At 35.4% G+C, this 19294-nt stretch overlaps 3 protein-coding genes and 1 non-coding gene across 26 annotated transcripts; 1 reads left to right on the forward strand and 3 right to left on the reverse strand.

Moving 5' to 3' along the window:
• Nucleotides 1-422: 422 nt before the first annotated feature.
• On the reverse strand, nt 423-494 carry TRNAT-CGU (transfer RNA threonine (anticodon CGU)). The gene has a single exon. It is a non-coding gene; the product is annotated as a tRNA-Thr (tRNA).
• A 91-nt stretch (nt 495-585) lies between these two features.
• LOC102611692 (transcription initiation factor TFIID subunit 8) lies at nt 586-9216 on the forward strand. 10 transcript variants are annotated; one of them, XR_008055855.1, is made up of 5 exons: nt 586-843; nt 1109-2503; nt 3997-4088; nt 6980-7429; nt 7540-9216. XR_008055855.1 is itself a non-coding variant. In XM_015531623.3 (2 exons), the coding sequence occupies exon 2, from the start codon at nt 1240-1242 to the stop codon at nt 2323-2325; it is 1086 nt and encodes a 361-aa protein (XP_015387109.1). In that variant the 5' UTR covers nt 586-843; nt 1109-1239; the 3' UTR covers nt 2326-2604. The 10 variants fall into 10 exon arrangements, 1 of the variants encoding a protein (XP_015387109.1); XR_008055856.1 differs by having other exon boundaries at nt 7655-9216; XR_003065978.2 differs by having other exon boundaries at nt 6980-7090; nt 7171-9216.
• Nucleotides 4922-10538, reverse strand: LOC102610798 (protein LONGIFOLIA 1). 5 transcript variants are annotated; one of them, XM_052443850.1, is made up of 6 exons: nt 10287-10538; nt 9312-9508; nt 9018-9085; nt 6956-8917; nt 6700-6850; nt 4922-6018 (listed from the first exon to the last, which is right to left on the reverse strand). In XM_052443850.1, exons 2-6 carry the CDS (start codon nt 9487-9489, stop codon nt 5207-5209), a joined length of 3171 nt encoding a protein of 1056 aa, XP_052299810.1. In that variant the 5' UTR covers nt 9490-9508; nt 10287-10538; the 3' UTR covers nt 4922-5206. The 5 variants fall into 5 exon arrangements, with proteins under 5 accessions (XP_052299810.1, XP_052299812.1, XP_052299809.1 ...); XM_052443852.1 differs by having other exon boundaries at nt 6962-8917; nt 10255-10538; XM_052443849.1 differs by having other exon boundaries at nt 10255-10537.
• Nucleotides 10539-15094: 4556 nt separating this feature from the next.
• Nucleotides 15095-19294, reverse strand: LOC102611990 (uncharacterized). Of its 10 annotated transcripts, none has more exons than XM_006482706.4 (7): nt 18841-19280; nt 17219-17788; nt 17044-17125; nt 16785-16851; nt 16385-16570; nt 16206-16266; nt 15095-15904 (listed from the first exon to the last, which is right to left on the reverse strand). In XM_006482706.4, the coding sequence occupies exons 2-7, from the start codon at nt 17571-17573 to the stop codon at nt 15741-15743; spliced, it is 915 nt and encodes a 304-aa protein (XP_006482769.1). In that variant the 5' UTR covers nt 17574-17788; nt 18841-19280; the 3' UTR covers nt 15095-15740. The 10 variants fall into 10 exon arrangements, 7 of the variants coding, with proteins under 7 accessions (XP_006482769.1, XP_006482770.1, XP_006482771.1 ...); XM_006482707.4 differs by having other exon boundaries at nt 17219-17810; XM_006482708.4 differs by having other exon boundaries at nt 18836-19280.

Consider the following 19294-nt stretch of genomic DNA (forward strand, 5'->3'; position numbering starts at 1 on the left):
AAATGATGTGAAAAAGAAAAAGTTGGTTTATATATAAGGGATAGAGAGTAAATAGTTTTAATCCTTAGCACTAGTGTTCTGCTTGATCTCATACATTTTTCAATATAAATGAAAAGAAGTATATGGTTGATGAATTATAATAATAATTGTAAAAAGGGAGGGGTGGACAAAACAAAAATTAATTTTTTAGGTAACTTAATTAATTAATTATAATAATTTATTTAGAAAAATTGTCTTAGATTCAATTTTATTATATATATATATATGAATGTTAAAATGCTGCTTTTTGATATCCTTTGAATTAAGGACGGAACATAATATAGGGAATTTTTTAAATATTGAAGCCCAAGAAAGTTTCCAAAGGTAATAAACTTTGGGCTGTTTAAACTTTAAAGAAGAAGAGGGAAAAAAAAAAAAAAAAAAGCCCCCGGCGAGGATCGAACTCGCGACCTTTCGCTTACGAAGCGAACGCACTACCACTATGCTACGGAGGCATCTGATATCAATCTAGTTTACATTTAGTTTGTCTTTAGTATATCAAACAACTAAGTCTTAGCAACTTCACTTTGCCGTCTATAAAAGGTAGACCTCCGATTCTCTGAACGCCAGCTTCCTTTATTTTGAGATTCTAATAGGGTTTTTATTTTAATTTACGTATTATATGTTAAATCCCCTGCTTCGAAAAAATTCTACGATTCAAAAGTTTGACCTTTTTTTCTAGAATTAGGGTTTTTCTTTTCGGTGATCTTGCCGAAGCTCTTTCTTTTTCTTTCTTTTTTTCCCTTTAAGCTCAATTTCGGCTCTTCAATGCTGGTGTTGCTAACAGTCGCTAGAAGTTAGCCGGTAAGCATCTTTCTGCTCAGCCATTTCTTTTTTTGATTTATCATTCGTCATGTTCGTACTTCTAGTTTGAATTTTTGGGTTTAGATTTGGCGCAATAATCAATTAGAAGTTTTCTTTGGCAAATTTTTGTGTCAGAACGATCTCATTATAATAATATTTGTTATCTTTTTTTCCGGGTTTCAATCATTGATGTGAAATGTGAAATGGAAGATTAAAAGTCTTGGTTTTTTTTTCACTAATTTTTTATTCTGTTTCCTTTTCGTAGGAACCTAAAATGGCAAAGATGGTAAAATAATGAGTAGTGAGTGAACAATGCGAGAATTTGGAGATTATTTGAAAGGAATATTGCTTTTGCAAATATTACTAGGAGCAAAAAAGTGATATGAGGAGTTGAATATGAGCGATGGAGGTGGGGAGAGTGGAAGTAAGCACCAACAGCCGCACACAAAGAGAAAATTTAGTGGTGATGACTTTTCCCAAGCAATTGCCAAGGTTGCTGTTGCTCAAATATGTGAGAGGGTGGGTTTTCAGACTTTTCAACAATCTGCACTTGGGAAACTGGCTGACATTGCAGTTCGATACATAAATAGTGTAGGAAAGGCTGCAAACTTTTATGCTAATTTATCTGGTAGAGCAGAGGGTAATGTTTTTGATATCTTTCAAGGGTTAGAAGATTTGGGATTAGACCAAGGCTTTTCAGGTGCTTCTGATATTAATCATTGTCTTGCAAGTTCAGGTATTGTTCGGGAGCTCAGTCAGTATGCTAATGAAGCTACAGATGTCCCGTTTGCATATGCCATACCCCATTTTCCGGTTGTTAAAGATCGAAAGCCAAAGTCCAGCTTTTTGCAGATTGGTGAGGAGCCGCCTATTGAAGATATTCCAGCCTGGTTGCCTGCTTTCCCAGATCCTCAGACTTACTTTGAATCGCCCAGTCAGAATGAGAGAGCAAGTGATTCTTATACAGAAAAGATTGAACTGGGAAAGCAGCAGAGAAAGATGGAAATGTCTATGGTGAATTTGCAGCGTCAGTTTTCTGAATCTGGTCCATCCTCATTTGTCCATGGAGATAGTTCCAAGGAAAAAAAGACAGTGGAAAGTAATCCATTTCTTTCTGCACCTTTACATTTTGAGGAGAAGGAAGTGTCTTCTGTGGTTCTTCCAGCTAAACTTTCAAAGGAAGTAGCTTTGCAAAATCCTGTTGCAAAAAAGCATGTGGTGGATAATCATATTTCAGTGATGGAGACGTTTGCTCCAGCTCTTGAAGCGATGAAGAATAGGTTCTGTGAATCCAGGGAGGAACAGAAAAACATTCAATTGGACCAGAGGCCTCCAGTGCAATTTAAGATTGGAGTTGGAAAGAAGTCTTTAGTTAAGCCACTAAAATCTAGTCCACAGAACATGGATGGTGGCAAAATCGATCCATGGTTTTGCAAGGAGAATGAGAATGACGAAAGAAAGGGCGACCTGAAGATATTCTGAAAGATTCTATGGATAACTCACGGGAGCTGGCTCAGATGTAAAATATTTTAGTTTGATTAGAGTTGTATACTTGTCAATGAAACTGACAGCAGCAGCTGGTTCCATTGTAGTCAACATGAGGGGCATATGATTTGCAAACTGCTAAGATGGAATGTTATCGCTCTTACATGTTTTTGAGGTAGGTGCATGTCAGTTGCCTGATAAACCATCTCTGTGATTCTTTTTAATTGAATTCTTGTTTCTTCTTTTATGATCAGATACTGAATGGTTACTCGGCTATCTCCACTTCTCCCTCATTCTGTTGATCTGTTCTTTCCTCTGCAGTTGTATAATGTTCTGATTGTGATTGAATCTTTCTACACGTAATATAGTGTTAAACTTTTTGTTAATAAAGACCAGGGTATTTGATTATCAGTGACTTGTTCTATGAATGTGCTAAAAGTAGGATATATTTACCATCATCTTCTAGGCCTCATTAATATTCTTTGTTAACTTGATGCATTCCCTTACTGTTAAAGAACACTGAAATGAAAAATATTATTTACACTGCTTGAATATTTTATGCCAACAGTATGTTAAAATAAGATTACAATCATTTTAAAATAGGTTCATCATGATCAATATGAAAAGATTAAAAACTCAGGATTGCATCTGTGAAATGGAAAGATTTGGGGCCATGGTATATCTTAATTGTATAAGTGTTGGATCATAATCCATGTACTTGTTTCTCTGAGAGCCACTTTCATTAGGGGAATCTTGGGTAGATTGGCAACTTTATAAAGAGATTATGAGATTTAGATTTAGTGTTGATCTTATTTTTGTGCTGACCTTTTAGAAATATTTGATTGGTAGTTATCAGATAAGAATATATAAATAATTATATCTCCGCCATATTTTGTTATAAATGAATGTATGGCAGAAGATAATGGAAAGGTAAGCACATAAAGATCAGCATTGGATCCAAATTCAAGGGGGAGGGAGACAGAGAATTATATTTTTCAAAGACTCTTCAATCTTTTATCAGATTAATAATCACACATTTGCAAACACTTTCAAAAGAAATGATTTTACTCATCAGGATTTATATATTGTGAATATTGATTGTGGAGGCTTTACTCAATCCTGATGACAGAGATGTCCTAGTTTTGTGGGATTTCTTGACTAACAACTTTCAAGCTTTATTCTTAGTTGCTGGTTGTGACGATAATTTGAAGGAATGCTATGTTTACCGATCACGGTTACCCTTTAATTGTAAAATTGTATTTATTAATCTCCCTTTGGTGATTAAGAATTAGTTTGCATACAATTGAAGTGAGGATGACTTTTAATGTGAATTCTGGTAATTGAAGCCTATCTTAGCATTTAAATCAAATGAATCTATTGGTATAATCTTTGAAATTGTTTGTTAATACATTGACTTGGCGAAGTTTTCACTTTCACAGGTGTTTGTCACTAGTCACAAAAAAATTAGGAATAATATAAATGTATCTCAGTAATGAAATTCGGTATTTGTTGTCGTTTTCTATTTCGGAATAGTTCAGGTCATTGTCTCATTCCATGGGATCTCTCTGGTAGATTGTTATTGAATAGCTTGGGAATTACATGCTGCTCTGTTATGGTTTTACTCATTTGATGCAAAGTGTTGAACAACTTAAGTTTCTGATCTGTCAGATGTGAAGAATCAGCTTCTGTGGAATGCCGTGGGTCATTTATTAAAGTCAAATTTCTCTATAAGGTTCATCAGTTTAACTACCTGAATTCTGGTAATTATCTTTTAATTTTGATCTCTCCATGATATGTGGAATTGTACTGAATAACCTTGGAATTATGTTACCATCCTATTACTTGGTTTTACTTATTTGATGAAAGTTGTTGAACAATGTAAAGACATTATAACTATTGTGTCTGATATCTAGATGCATCGTATTTTAGATATGTTATCAACATAAATTTTCTCCACAGTATATCCTTTTTGAGAACTTTTGCATTTAAGCATCTTGTCTTGATGTTTATTTAAGTAGCCATCATCGTATGGAAAAATAAAAACGTTTGATATATGTAGCAAGCATATAAAATTGTTTTAACCTCAAAATATAATGATTTGGGTTAATGTTCTCATCATTCAAGTTATTTGTACTCTGCAACAAATTACTTTCTTCCACTCTATGTTGTCAATGGTTATCCATGCATGGGTTGGACTTCTGACCTCTCCCTTTATAGTGGATAGTTTCAGTTTAATTACAAAGGTCCAGTGGTAATGTTGCATCTAAATTTTGAGCTTACCGAAACCTTCTATGCTTTTCTGATGTCATTAAATATAAATTGAAACCCATTTACAGCAATTGTGTTCTTTGTGTTAAATCTACTTGTCAATGGTATAAAAAGGGAAAAGGGCAACATTTTACTGATGTGAGTAAGTAATGTTGTAACAATATTTTTGTGCATCTTGTACAGAATATATGAAGATTGTGGATGTACGACTGTTTTGTGTAGTTGTTATAGCCAGAAGAAAATGATTTAGTTATTGCGGATTTTTATTTTTTAATTTTTTTTAGAAGTAGTAACAGAAAGGGTTGTTGATCCTGTTACACGGTAATTAGACAAGCATAGCTGGAATAAAAGCTTCTGAGAGGGTATACTTGCATTTACATTTTCTTTTCTTTTTTTGACACTTACTTGCATTTACTTTTAATTACATGTATGCTATAAATATTAGAGATATACATTGTTAAATCAGGCTCAATCTGCACCCTAGGATTATTGTGATTTTCCCCTAAATTACAAGAAAGAAATTAAACAGACTAGCCTTTCCCCTCAAATTAGAAAGTGAGAGAAATGAGGTAATTTAAATATCTAGCTGAAAACTATTACACGACAAACACTACTTGGAAAAAAGCTGCCTGCAATGCCTACCAGGGTGGCCTTGCAGACTTGCTGTCTCATCACGTACAATCTCGCTTATCAAGTCTTTGAAGATCAACCGCTCAACATCCAAGACTAACCATGTAATTTCACTCGAACAATTTGTCCAATCTGTTGATCCATGCTTCAGATCTTTCCATATGATGCTTGTCATACTGTCATCATCACCGTCTAAGTTGCAGTTAGAGTTGTTAGCTTGTAGGCAATCTACCTCTGAACACAAATCTCTCAGAAGTTGTTCTCCACTTGACCTTCCCCGAGCCAGCTTACTTGGTGAGAACCACTTCTTGGAAGACTCTTGCAACACTAATTTGTGGACTAGAATCTCATTAACAGCATCAAATACGAGTTTCCTCTGTGCTTTCTTAGTGTTAGGTTCTGCATTGGTAATCTTCTTACCTTTGTGCAAATCATTTGGAAGCCTGATGCACGCCTTGGTTTGCTCCAGGATGAAAAACAAGTTAGGATTGATTAAGTGACCAGATGGGTTGAGCTTGATATTCATGAAGTCAGCTTCAAAATCTCTGAGGAAACCTGATGCTAACAATATTTCTGAAATGTATCTGTGGTTTGGATCTGTGCTTTCAAAATTGGGTGCAATTTCATCAGTGATAGATTTCTCATGTGTGGGGTTGATATGCATATCATTCTGATCCAAGTGCTTCATGTTTTGTAGCTTATTATAATCATTCGCAGAGCCGAAGCGGGCTTTCCTGCAGTTGGCTATGTGATTTAAATCCACTGGGCTCCACTCTGCCTCATCATCTGTGGCTTCAAAATGAAAACAAAATCAATACATGAAGAACCCAGACCCTTTATCAAAATTCAAAAGCGGCTGTGAGAGTTGGCTCCCTCTTTCCCATTCTTCTCATCATTTACCTTGTTACCAGTCCAAAACTCCTAATTTCTGTCTTTAATAATTTTCTTCAATATTTTGTATCTTAGTTTAGTATGATCTAAAGTGTCAATTTAAAAGTCTACCGTCATTAATAGATATAATCTACCATTCTATTTCGTATCGTTCTAAATTTTCTTCAATACTCTTTGGTGTTATGACACAAGAACTTACATGGGTGTATTGTGCTGGTATGATCCATGTAACATTTAAATCTTTGGTCTTTTTGATTGTTTTATGTGCATAAGATAATCAATTTTTTTTTTCCAATCTTGCTGCTAAGATTGAAAAGATGTTATCTGCTAGTGGTTGAAGCATAAAGAAGGAACCTATAGCATTACTAAGTTGGGAGCTCAGGTTATCATTCAGGCAAGCAACTATTATTTCCTGTAATGGTTACTTGCAAATAACTGTTTTCAATTTATGGTTTTTTCTGGTGGAAATAAAAACTGTCAATCAACTAATTTGCTATGATTTAGTGAACACATCGATCAATATGGCTAGTGTTTTACAATTTATTCTTAATATAGTAAATATGATGTCTAAAAAAGGTTCACCTGTAAAGGCATGAGATATCTTTCTCACAGGAGATGGTGGTTCATCTCTGTAGAATGTTGCTTCGAGAACAGAAACAGGACTTGGTTGTTCAGGTCCTGCTATTCCTGGTTCTGCAGTTGATTTGTCTCCAATATACCCTGCTGCTGGATACTGAATGAGAGGGGGGGAAAAAAAAAGAGGCTGTTAATAAGATGAAACAAATAAAGCTGTTAATAAGATGACACAAATAATAATTGAATGTGTAAGAGTAATTACCCTTACTGTTGGGCCATGTTGCAGGAAGAAAGCACCAGAGATCTTATCAGATCTATCAGTGCTTGAGACTTCACTGCCAACATAGGAGCCCATGCTGATATAGCTCCCAGATTGCAGAGAACTGGCATCACCTTGGTGAGTCAAATATCTCACATTTACACTGATATCACTCAATTGGTCATCACTCTGTCCTAAATGTTGAGATTTGGATCTAGATTGTCTCTGCGGAGGACCTGATTCCATATGTTGCCTTCTAGATCTGCTCAAATCTGAGGATGGCGTTCTGGAATGAGATTGGTTCTCCAATTTGAGTTCCTTATGTTCTAGTCTTGGGTTCAATGATTCGGAACACTTCCTCGAATTGGTTTTTCCAGTTGTAGGGTGAGAACTCTTTGATGTTTGTCCCAATCTTAAACTTTTGGCTCTGGTATCCTTATTTGTGAGATGAATGGGTCGGCTGGAAGGGTCCTGAAGGTAATTGCTTCTTTGAGTTGGATCTTTAGTTCGCTTCTCGACAGATTCCTTTCTGCCAGCTCTGCATTGGTAACCTGATAAACTCTCGTTTTGAATTGCCGAGGAAGCAGGATTACTGTTTTTTTCAATGGATTTAGCTGCTTTCATAACCACAATTGGAGATCTAAAGCCTTTTGGAGAACAAATTCTTTTAGTTTTGGTTGATGTTGGGTTGCCTCTTTTTAGGTTATCGGAATTTGCTAATATTGAGCTCGGATCAACTCTGTTGTTATCTCCAGTTTGGGACGCAAAGCTAGAAGCTTGATCCTCTTCTCTGCTTTCTAAGATCTCTTTAGTCTTCTGCATTGCTTCAAGGATTTGTTTAAGAGCTCTAAGATCTTTTCCGGATTTCTTGAACTCGAGTTGTGCCAACCTTTTCTCAATTTCACCATAAACAGAAAGAGAGGAGTTTGAGGCTCTGGTTGGAGTTTCTCGACTCAGAGAAGCTGGTGTTTGACCTTTACTCCCTTCTTGCTGCTTCCATGGAGCAGGTTCTATTGGAAACTTAGAGCTTGAGGTGGGCTTCTTCACAGAATTGGCATTTTTTATGCGGGGTGAGACAGGTTCCTTGATTGAATTTCTTGGGGAGCCAGATGTTTGATTTTGCTTGTTTTTAAGAGTTGTCTTTGATAATCCTGAAATGACATCAAATTGTACATCTGGGAGGCTTTCATTTTGATTTGGCTGATTCCTGTTGGTTGACGTGGAATCTGGGAAAGCTTCCAATCCCATCAACTTTGCTATCAGGCTTGATGGTCGTTTGTTACTTCCTGGTTCTTGCTGCTGGTTCAAGATACTGCTATTCCCATTGACTCTCTGCATATCCCCTAGGAGATAATTTGATTTCATTTCCGTGGTAGAACCCCTCATGGAGTGCACTTTACTGTCCAGGGATAGCCTTGGGAGCTCCTTGAGCTTTATGGTGGATTTAATCGATTCTCGTGATTCTCGTCCATCATAAGAGAACCGAGGAGCATCCTTTGCTGCAAATCTATCTTTCCGTTCATTGGGACTCCATGGTGCTTCTCGAAGTTTTGCAAGAACCCGAAATGATTCAATTTGACTTGAATCTCTGGACTTGAACGATTTTGGCTGCTGCAAAGGCCTCGGAGAATCCATGTATTTCAAGGTTTGGCCCCCAGCATTGGCTTTGGTGGCATTTCTAATTGATATCTCCCTGGCTTCTCTGTACATGGAGTCCTTGACAACATCTTGAAAATCAACAGGTTGACGGGTTAATTGCGAAGAATTATTTGGTTGGGAAATTGGTAAGTCCCCAGTGGGGCTTCCAGGGACATTTTTTGGGGCGTATGATGATGGTTCTGGGTGAGATTGTTTCACGTCTATGGATGAGAGACTAGACGAGCAAGAGGAAGATGAGAAAGAGGTTATTGATGATTCAGTGGAAGTCCTCTGGTTCTCTTTCACGGCCTTCTTCTGATTCTTTTCCTGCAAGTATAAGTTGCATTAGCTTAAGCTTTTAATTAGTTGAATTCACTTCATAGATGGATATTTTATTTTCCAGAAATTTGAATAGTAAAATTCTTACTGTTGGTGGGGGTCGTTGTAATGCAGTGTTGAGGTTTTTCCTTCCATGACCTTGCCCTCCTGAAGAAGCTGGAGCAAATTTGATGTGAGATGTTGAACTTTCAAAATGTCTAAGAATTAAAATCATGAAACATATATCCATCTATGTGTATGTATGTATGTATATATATTACAGGAATTAATTTAACACAATTGTAACCTCTTGGAAACTGTGTTGCTTTGGTAAAATACATAATTGGCTTCAAAATGGAAGTAACTTGACAGATTTTATATAGATATTCGTAAGTCATGATACCTGCAGGGGGAGGAAGCTGCTGCCTTTTGTGATTGTGATTGCGGTTATGGTGGTGAGAGCGTCGGCCGCTGAGGAAATGGTGGCGGTCAAAGATCTGGAAAATGCCACTCATGCATCCAATTTGCTTCTGCAGATCTGGGCTTTCACCTGATAAGGAATGTAGGAGCTTTGCGGACATCTTCCTCACTTCTCAACACCTGACATCAAGAAATGTTACAAGTTATAGTTAACTTACTTTTTCAGCATCCATCTCTAACTCGGAGAACAAATGATAAATTCCAAGGGAAACTAACCCAGATGATCGTGATATATATTGATTATTGAATTTTTCTTTTAAAAAAAAAAAATTGAAGGGAAGAGAATTTATAATAAATAACTCGAACATCATACATTGACATAAAACCATCCAAGGGCCTCTTGTCCATCGTGTTTATGGCAACTTTAACATCAACCAGTAGTGCTGTATGTAGTGTAGGTGTTAGCTACGTTGTTTATTTGTATGCAAAAGTTCTATCTTTTTGGGTAATAAGCACTGTTAGAGCAGCCAAGCAGCTAGGCTTTATCTTTTAGAGTTCAGGGTTGAGCTGCGGTGGTAGTGGTTTTTTCAGAGAATTTTAATGAATGGAGTGGCACAGGAGAATGAAAGAGCAGATTTTTCTTAAAGAGAAAAAGAGAGGTGCTCAGACACACAGAGAGAGGCAGCCCCACCCCCCAACATAATAAAATCTTTAACAATGAAAATGAAACATTTGTCTTTAAATTTCACAGAATAAGGCGGACAATATCTTCTGCAAAAGCCAAAAGCAACCAAAATGATGAAATGGGGATGGATGGGTGCTACTTCTGTGTGCTGTGTGAATTAAGGGAAGAGAAAGAAAGAAAGAAAGAAAAGATACAGGGACTGGGGACCAACACCAACACGAAAACAGTTAAGAATAATTACCAAAAGCCAAGCCAAGACAAGCCAGCGCCCACCTTCTAAGGACAGGATAGTGTAATGAAAATGAAAATACTGCCAGGAAGTATTTTTTGCAGACCCAAGAAGAGATGTTTTTTGGGTTTCCTCACTCACTCACACAAACAAATGAAGTAATTGTTTTTTGGCTCTCTCTAGGAGAGGCAGCACCAGCAGCAGCAAGAATGCTAGAGGCTATAAATAATAATAATGATAATGCAGGACCATTATATAACAATATTTGCATTGCATGTCAATATCTCAATAAACACTGAATTAATGATCAGAATAAAGATTTATTTATTTTTAAATAATAATAAGAAAATAAGAGTCGAGGAAGGAGATGAGAATGTGAGTGATGGTGATTATGATTAGATCAGCTAAATAGAATAGAAGGTCATACTTCTCCCACTTCCCTTGCCTTCCCTTCCATTCCATGTGGACAAAAATTAATAGTAATAATGTTTGTGGGTCTGAAAATCTGGACCTCTCTTACCTACAACATGAGCATGTGGAGTTTGTCAGCTCAGCAAGTGCATGAAAATGAATAATAATAATAATAATAATAATGACAGAAAGAAATACCCTATCGTTACTTTTATTTTTTATTTTGTTTTTTTTTTATAAATAAAGCCGAAGGTGGATTTGTGTACTGGAAAGCCTGCTAACTATCTCTCTTTTTCCTAAGCACCTTTTCCACCAATCCTCTTACCCTCCTTAGTCCATACTCGCATCTCGAACAGTTTTACCCTACTACTGACTAGTGACCACCGCCCGCCATTAGTCATTAGATTCTCTTATCAAACTTTTTCAGCTTTTTTTTTTTTTTAACATTTACGTGGCAAATCACTTTTGGGCTATTCTTTCTGTAAATTATTTGGATTGTTTTCATTTAATTCCTCGTTTCCTACTCTTGTAAATTAAGCTGGAAATTGGAATCCATCCATGGGTGCCGTGGGGACGCTGTTTATAAAACAACATTCTAACCGTAGTCATTCTTTGTTACTGCTCATTTAATGTTCTGTGTTAATACACCTTAATTTAGTTTATTACTAGTCTTACATTATCAGTTTAACATTTACGTTCGTGTAGTACTCATGTTATTCCTTAACATTCTTATCAATATTGATATAATCAGAATTTTCTAATAGCATTGTACGACAAAGTATTTACGTTTTCTAGAGTATATAATTAAGAAAGAAAATCTTCGCATATCTCCTTATAAGATTGATCTTTAGGTAATTAATTTGATGGGTTTTGACGAGGTAAAGAGAGTTGTCCGATAAAATCCACAGAAAATCTTATAAATCTCGCACTCCATATAAAGAGAGGGACATTAGTAGCCCGCTGATCAATACTCTTAAATTTGATTACAGCAGCAAATAAGCATGCTTTGGGTTTATATGTCATATGTGAAGTACACCATCTACAAAGCATCCTTTGGATTGATGATTCTTCATAAATTCTAAGCAAAATTAATTGTATTATATCACCAATTAATGAATAAATATCATATCAATTGAAATTGAATTTTAAGATAAAATTTTGGGATATCTATAATACTACTTATAATTTTAAAATCCTTTTGGGTTAAAGATGAAAGAGTATGTGTGTGTGTGTATGCAACATGCCATCCCTTTCCTACAACTTTGGATGTTGGTTTATATTTGAAGTACTAGTTCTTATATATTATCACAAGCATGCGCAATTTACAAAATGAGAATTAGAGAGTAATACAATACTGATTTGCATCAAAATAAGATAATAAAACAATCTTTTGGAGTAAAATGTACAAAACATAACAACCATGCATAATTAGTGCATTGGTGCATGCATGCCATTTAAATTGGTCGTCCTGCCTGTGTTTGTGTTTGGTGATACATATGTTGTTATAAGTACGAAGATCAAGATGATTAATTATCGAAAGTGAAAATTAAACGTTGATTATTACTTTTCGAAACATTTTAGTGTGTATCCTCACTTTAACAAAATAAAACTATAGATTACAAATTATAATTTTTTTATCTATTAGTGTATTTAATTTTTTTTTATTAGTGGCATTCTCACTTTATTAAAATGAGAATATTCTCATCAGAAAATTATTATATATGTGTGTGTGTATATATTACGATGAAAGCAACACAAAGCTATACATACCATTGCATACCATTATTCGAAGTCATAATCCACAAAATCTAATGTAATAATAATTCTATGCAATCGAAATCTTATAAAAGTAAAAAAAAAAATTGAAAATTGACTTTTAGTTGATAATTTAATTATAATAATTAGCTAGCTAGAATCGGTCATATATTCATACTTTATAATACAAAGAGCATCACGTGCTGTTACTTGCCAATTTATTCTTCCTAAATCGAGAGAATTATAGAACACAATGCCTTACCATGCGCATAACACAAATACTTTGACAATTAATTTTGTTAAAATGATAAAACTGTTCTGACCAACTCACAAATTAATTTTCCAATAAGAAAGTTAATTAATTACATACATTAATGAAAGTGGTGGAAAATGTTAAGGATGTATATATATATATATAGAATTCTGGTCCAAAACCCTAAAATATAATAGTAATGATAGAGAATTAATTATTAGACACATGCAATGTCAATGAAAGTGGGCTGATAGAGATAGTTGAAATTGAAAAGGGAGGAGCATAAGCACATGCAAAAAGTGAGACTATCACATGAGGGTTGCCATAGCTTCATTGGGCAGCAGGGACCAATAATACTTTCTATCTTCATCACCATTAGGGGTGTTCGCGGATCGAACATCAATCCATATCCAATCCACGATTTTACGGATTATGAATTTTTAATCTAATACAATCCAATCCACAGATTGGTTAAACTCAATCTAAATCTAATCCATATGTTTGCGGATCGGATGCGGATTTGACTCAATTCATATCCAATCCATCATTTTACGGATTGATCTGCGGATTACAAAATTTTCATTCGGTCCAATCCACAAACTAATAAATCATAAATTCACCATCATCTTCTTAGTTCTAATTAAACAACGTTTCAATAGGCATTTACATATCGGCCCATCATAATTGCCACATAATGTCCCCCACACATCCCCTAGTCCTCCACCATATCACCATCTCAATATTAGCTTACTAGTTAATGGGTGTTTAATTACTGCTAATTTGTTGTGGTAAAATTATCCACATTTCGCTTGAACAAACCAAAATTAAGAACTATCAAAACTCAATATTTTATTGAAAGCCATAGGCAGGTTCCTACTCAAATTCTAAGATGTTTCATGAAAATTACCCTAGTTTGTGTGGCCATAAAACAAGGGGAAGGAATGATACTGCGATGATGCATGTTAAAGATTAATTAATACACATTCAATATGATGATACCTCTAACGTCGGTAGGGGTAAGTCAAGATTCCATCTTATCTTGCATTAATTTCACACGAGAATGATAGCTTTGAAATCCAGCTAGCCTGTCGATCTAAGCTTGGTAAGCAAGAATTCCTTCAAGCATCTCTTTCCCAATCTGAAAATGCAAATGGGTGATAGGTGAGAGTGGCCCTAATACCTAACACAAACCTAAGCAACAGGCACATGCACTGCACTTGGGAAGCTTGTGGACTTGTTGCCCAACGAAATGGAACTTGCACACGCAAAGTCATCATATCATACTATATAAATTATAAGACCAATTATCTGCATCGATCACGTGTACTAAGAACCATTCATGCCGCTGAAGAAAAAAGCGCTTCTGGTACAAGTGGCATGAATAATTTAATTTATTTCATGTAACACGCCTATACAAGATTGACGAAGGCCAATATTAGAAAAAAAAAATGTATTAACAAATCATACTATCAAATTGCCAGTTCATTATTAGAATCCTAAACTATATATCTCTGCACATGCCCAGTTGATCATGCTTACTATTATGATATCATCAGCTGCTTGTATTTAGTAATTAAGAAGGTTCTTTTCTTTCTGGGGAAATAGATATTCATAGTAACACACACACACACATCAATTCTCCTGTATATTGTCTCAGGATTCGATGTAACATTCTCATATATATCATAACTTACTTGGTGTAAGACTTATATATTTAGATGTCACAAAAGGTTTAGACTTGGAATGAATCCTGCTAATTAATACCAGAGTTTAATTTAGGTATATATGCTTAATTCGTATATATAATTTTAATTATGTGGAGTAGATAGCTAGGTACAAGTGGGGGGAATGGGAACTGGGTCCTGAATTGGATTAGAGTCAATACCAAATCTCTGAGCAGAGAGAAGAAAATGATTGAGGATTGAAGAAGAGAACATGATGCCAATTAGCAAGCCAGTAAAGTCGTAGACTTTGTCAGTCATATCTTTACGATCTTTATCTTAGGTTTGGCCACGTCCTGTTTGAATTATGTTACCTGGCTTTCATTATTGAAGTCATCCTCTCGTAATTCGTGTGGCTTGCTCCATCGTAAAAATAATCAAATTTTCCGGCTCCTCATCAATGCTGGAGTCTGTCATATATATATATATATATACTAAAATTTGTTTTGAATCCAACAAGTAGCAAGTTCACATCTTCACTTAATAAAATTGTGCGGTCATTATTTTCTTAATAATTATTGATGGTTGAATTTGTTCAGATGATTACTTCTGTTCGTTCACCTACTCACTCTATTCTTTCACTGGTATCACATTCACATTTCATTTGTAGTTGTTCATTCAATTATAATATTTGAGATGAAATTATCACATTAATTGCATACATCTATTATCAATCTGGCTACCATAAGAGAAATGAGATTAAAAAAATGTGAATATAAAATGCGAAAGGGTTTCCCTGATGAATGCATAGCAATCGCAAGAAAAGAATTTAGGGCATGCTAAGGAGTTAGAATACTACAGACTTTCAACAGCCTTGTATTAAAATACTAGGTAATCGAAAATTAGATGAATGGGTGTGACTGCGAGATTCATGATAAATTGATGCAGGACTCAATAGAATCAGTCCGTATGACATGACTCATATGAACTGCAAGAAAAAATATCAGTATTGAAGTTTGGGTGACGCATAAAACCCAAATCCGTACGCTAGTTCCATCCATCCTGGTTCTGGTTGACAAAATGGTGGTATCTGAGTTGATGGCAAGGACAGAATGTTAGAAACCGTTGATTGGAACTCGTACAAGTAATATCTCTCTCTATAATTTTCCCTTAATTCCTTGATAAATATGATAATCCAGCTAACTGAAAGTGGCTTCTTACAAGGTCAATCCACAGTGAGATTGATTACTGCATCCTCTGCAATCATTTTCCCAGAAAGACAGCAGGTAAGCTCCTCCACATGCCATATCAAGGAATAGCCATGCCCAAAATGCTCACTCCGTACTGCTTAAGCTCAGCATTATTTTCGGCCAGCTGAATTCTATCCAAACCTCTGACTCTGTGACTCGCAACAAATTTTAGTTGGCAAAATAAATAGTGTTCATAGCTCGGAGGTAGAAGGCCCAATATTCACTCCTATTCGTGATGGCACTTTGACCAAATGGGTTGTGCTGAATGAACCTCTGTACGTTCTCAGCTTCAGCCAACATTTCTAAATAAACTCTGAGATCACCCCCTGCACCTGCATTGTATTTAAATTTTGATTCTTTTGCCTTGGCTTACACCTTACGCTAACCAGATAACTCAAGATACAAGCAAAATAAAATAAAATAAAATAAACTCTAAAAGGAACAAAACAAACCAACTAGTAATGCAGTATTTCTACCATCTTAGATAATTTCGTTGCAAGGATAGTCATAGACTTGTGCAATCATATGTCCAAAAGATGGCCAAAAGACAGCAGCTAAAGAATATACGTAGGGTAGTCCACATTTCGTCGCCATTCTAGAATGTAGAGCAATATCAGATCAAAGACTTCTTACCTAATGAATTATCACTCGGATTCTGATATTTGTATGAACAAGGGAAGATTGCTGTGTATGGCTATCAGGTAAAAGTTAAAACAAATTTTGAAAGAATTAGGGCATGAATTCAAAATCAAATGATAGAGTGATATTAATGGAGTAAAAGGAAAAAGAAAACAAGAATTCAGTAAACTTACAGGATTAAGCAATGCCTTGTAGGGAGAATCATCTAACAATACAGTATTTGACTCATTATAGTCTCCTTTAGCCCAAGGACAATTAGGATCACTGATTTCCCAAACTTTCCTCAATTCCTTGAACACCAAGGCCTTATACTTGTTTTCAAGTGCCTTAAAACTTGTTGCAGTGCAGTAGGATAAATCCTGAATATTCATCAAGGGTGGAGATTCACAAGAGCTATATTTAGAGAATTACAGTGCTGTAAATGCATCAACAGGATTGGAGTGTTCCTTGCATGAACATGTGCAGTTATGTTAGACAATAATAGTATGAAAGGAGTAACATAATTTGTAAATTCCTCCTATCATGTGACAATTTACTATTACTGACAAATCTACAAAATAGTCAGGTACCTACCCAACAAAAAAGCAACTTGTGCTTCATATCTCCCATCAAGAAGTCGACCACTCTTTCCACATTTTTTCTGTCACAAATTTATATGCCCCGCAATCAGCTTATAAAACTGAATAATAGATACAGGAACACTAGAAATTGGAAGAAAAAGAAGAGCAGTAATTTCTCCAGAACACAATAGAGGGAAAACATAAAGTGAACATGAATTAACAAAGAAAGTTAGATGAAATTTGAAATAAAGATAATAAAGGTAGAGGAGTACTGGGTTCTTGAGGACCAAACCCCCACATCAAATCTCTCAAAACAGAACCTCAGAAAATCATGACAAAAGGGTCTCTTAAAAACTGAAAAAGTAAAATCACTCCAATTAGTTTGAGCAGTCTAATGATAGATGACAAGGTAAATGAGTTAACAGATGATTTGGCATCAATACTCACCTGCATGCCTTGCGATTTTTTTGTCTGCTTTACAATCCTTTGGAGGAGGAGACACTATATCTGCTAGCAGCCCATTCAAATCAAGAACAAGAAGTTTTTTTCTCAATCGACTGATAGGAGCACTAAACTGTGAGGAGAGGGAAATTCTAGAGAGGTTATCCTCTCTGTAGGAAAAAGTGAGAGTAGCATCTTGAGTTTCATCAGCTTCTGATGAGATAACTTTTTCTGCAGTATATTTTTCATCTGGTAGGCTTAAAGTTGACATGTTATTATTCTTCTGAACCATTTTAGGCAGCCTGACATCCTCATGAAGCTCATTCGCTGGAATAGTTTTCAGCTGGTTAAGCTTCTCCATCCTGTTTTTAATTTCAACACCAAAATCACTTCTTGTAGCTATTTCTGTACCCGTCTTTGTCCTTGTAATGTTAACAAATGGAGGCTGAAGTATTGATTCAATTCCAAAAAGAGTATCCTACATTTCCTTCTTGACCATTCAAACTCAAACTCTTGAAAGGAGGATCATTTACGACTCTTTGAGGCTGCAGAGTCAGTTTCCACATTTGGTTGTTCCTGACAATTAGTGCACGACAAACTACAAAGAGTGAAAATTAGCTTCCAACATATTTAGCAAAAACAAACCATTCCAACTAAAAAAAAAAAAAAAAGTGAAAAGACATATTTGTTGGTAAAGTGTATAAAGGTCTGAGTTATATAAATCAAAACTTAGTGAACAATATACCAGGGAACTTGAGCAACGGAGGGAACCTGGAAAATCTCCTATCTAGTGCATAAGAGAGACTCTAGAATTAATTCATTGTTGCAGCTAGCAGCCTACCACACTCCTCACTATATATACACAATTCAACTTTTCTTTCTTACCCAGCCAGATACTGAAACAGCTCCTCTTCTAAACTTTTGTAAGAAGCAAAATACTACCCTCCAATCTCCCTCAAGAAACTAGTTGGTTTTATATTTCTGTCATTGTCACAGACAATATTCCACCTACATTATTATTATTGCATCCTTCGAACTCCTACTTAAAGAGAAAATGCATGCAATCCTGTTCCTACAAGAAATTCAGCCTTCCACTCCCTCTCTTTCTTTCCCTAGAATCTGGCTCCCCCATTGAGGAACATATAATCTAATTCGATTTGGTTTGTTTAGAGCGCATTTCGCAGGGTAGCTTCAGTTCCTAACAGTCAAGTTAGAACAGGTTTGGTAATAAATTTTACAACAAAACTCCACCAATTTTTATTTTCTTCCTACTGCATTTAAAAATAATAGAATGGCATTAAATACTACTTTACCCTGTTCCCAAAAAAAAAATAAAAAATCAGAAAGCATTAATATGAAAATTATTCAAGAAATCTAAAAAGCAAATAATATTATATGACAAAATCAGAATCGTAAAGTAAGACAATAACAAAACTTGCAAATGAAAAGCTATTAACATAATCACTGTTTGATTGCTGCTGAGAAAACCATGATAAAATAAAGAGTAAAAAATAAAAATAAAAAAAATAGCGAAGAAGAAGCTATATTCATATTCGTATCATATGGGTAAATTAAAAATATATATATTTATATAAATTCTTAAAAGAGAAACAAAACACTAACCTTACCTTAACTAAGATGAAAGCTTTCAAATTTCTTCTCTTTTTTTTTCTGGGTCCAAACTAAAAAATACTGAATCACTACTAGTAAGAGGAGGAGAGCGAGAGGGAGAGAGAGAGCCGAATTAATAGTTTAACATGCTTTTTTTCATTTTTTTCCCTCTTCTCTCCCTAGATAAAACGACGTACATTACAACATAAGCTCTGGTTTGAGTCTTGACTTTACGACAAGACAAAGACAAGAGACAAAAAGAGCGTACGAGGAAGTACTCCAGACGGAGGAGGAAGTTCTTCGCCGTAATGCTGAACGAATCCCACCGGGTTGGTGTTACATAACGTACTGTAATAATATATTGACACGTGGTGACGTGGAATGTGGTTGTGGTGAACGAGTCAAAGTTGAGGTTTTTGTTTGTTGACTCGTTCAAATGCAAGCGTGAGGACAGTAGAGGCTAATAATAAT

This window comes from Citrus sinensis, chromosome 6 (genome assembly GCF_022201045.2).
Source record: "Citrus sinensis cultivar Valencia sweet orange chromosome 6, DVS_A1.0, whole genome shotgun sequence".
In the NCBI taxonomy this organism is placed as follows: Eukaryota; Viridiplantae; Streptophyta; class Magnoliopsida; order Sapindales; family Rutaceae; genus Citrus; species Citrus sinensis.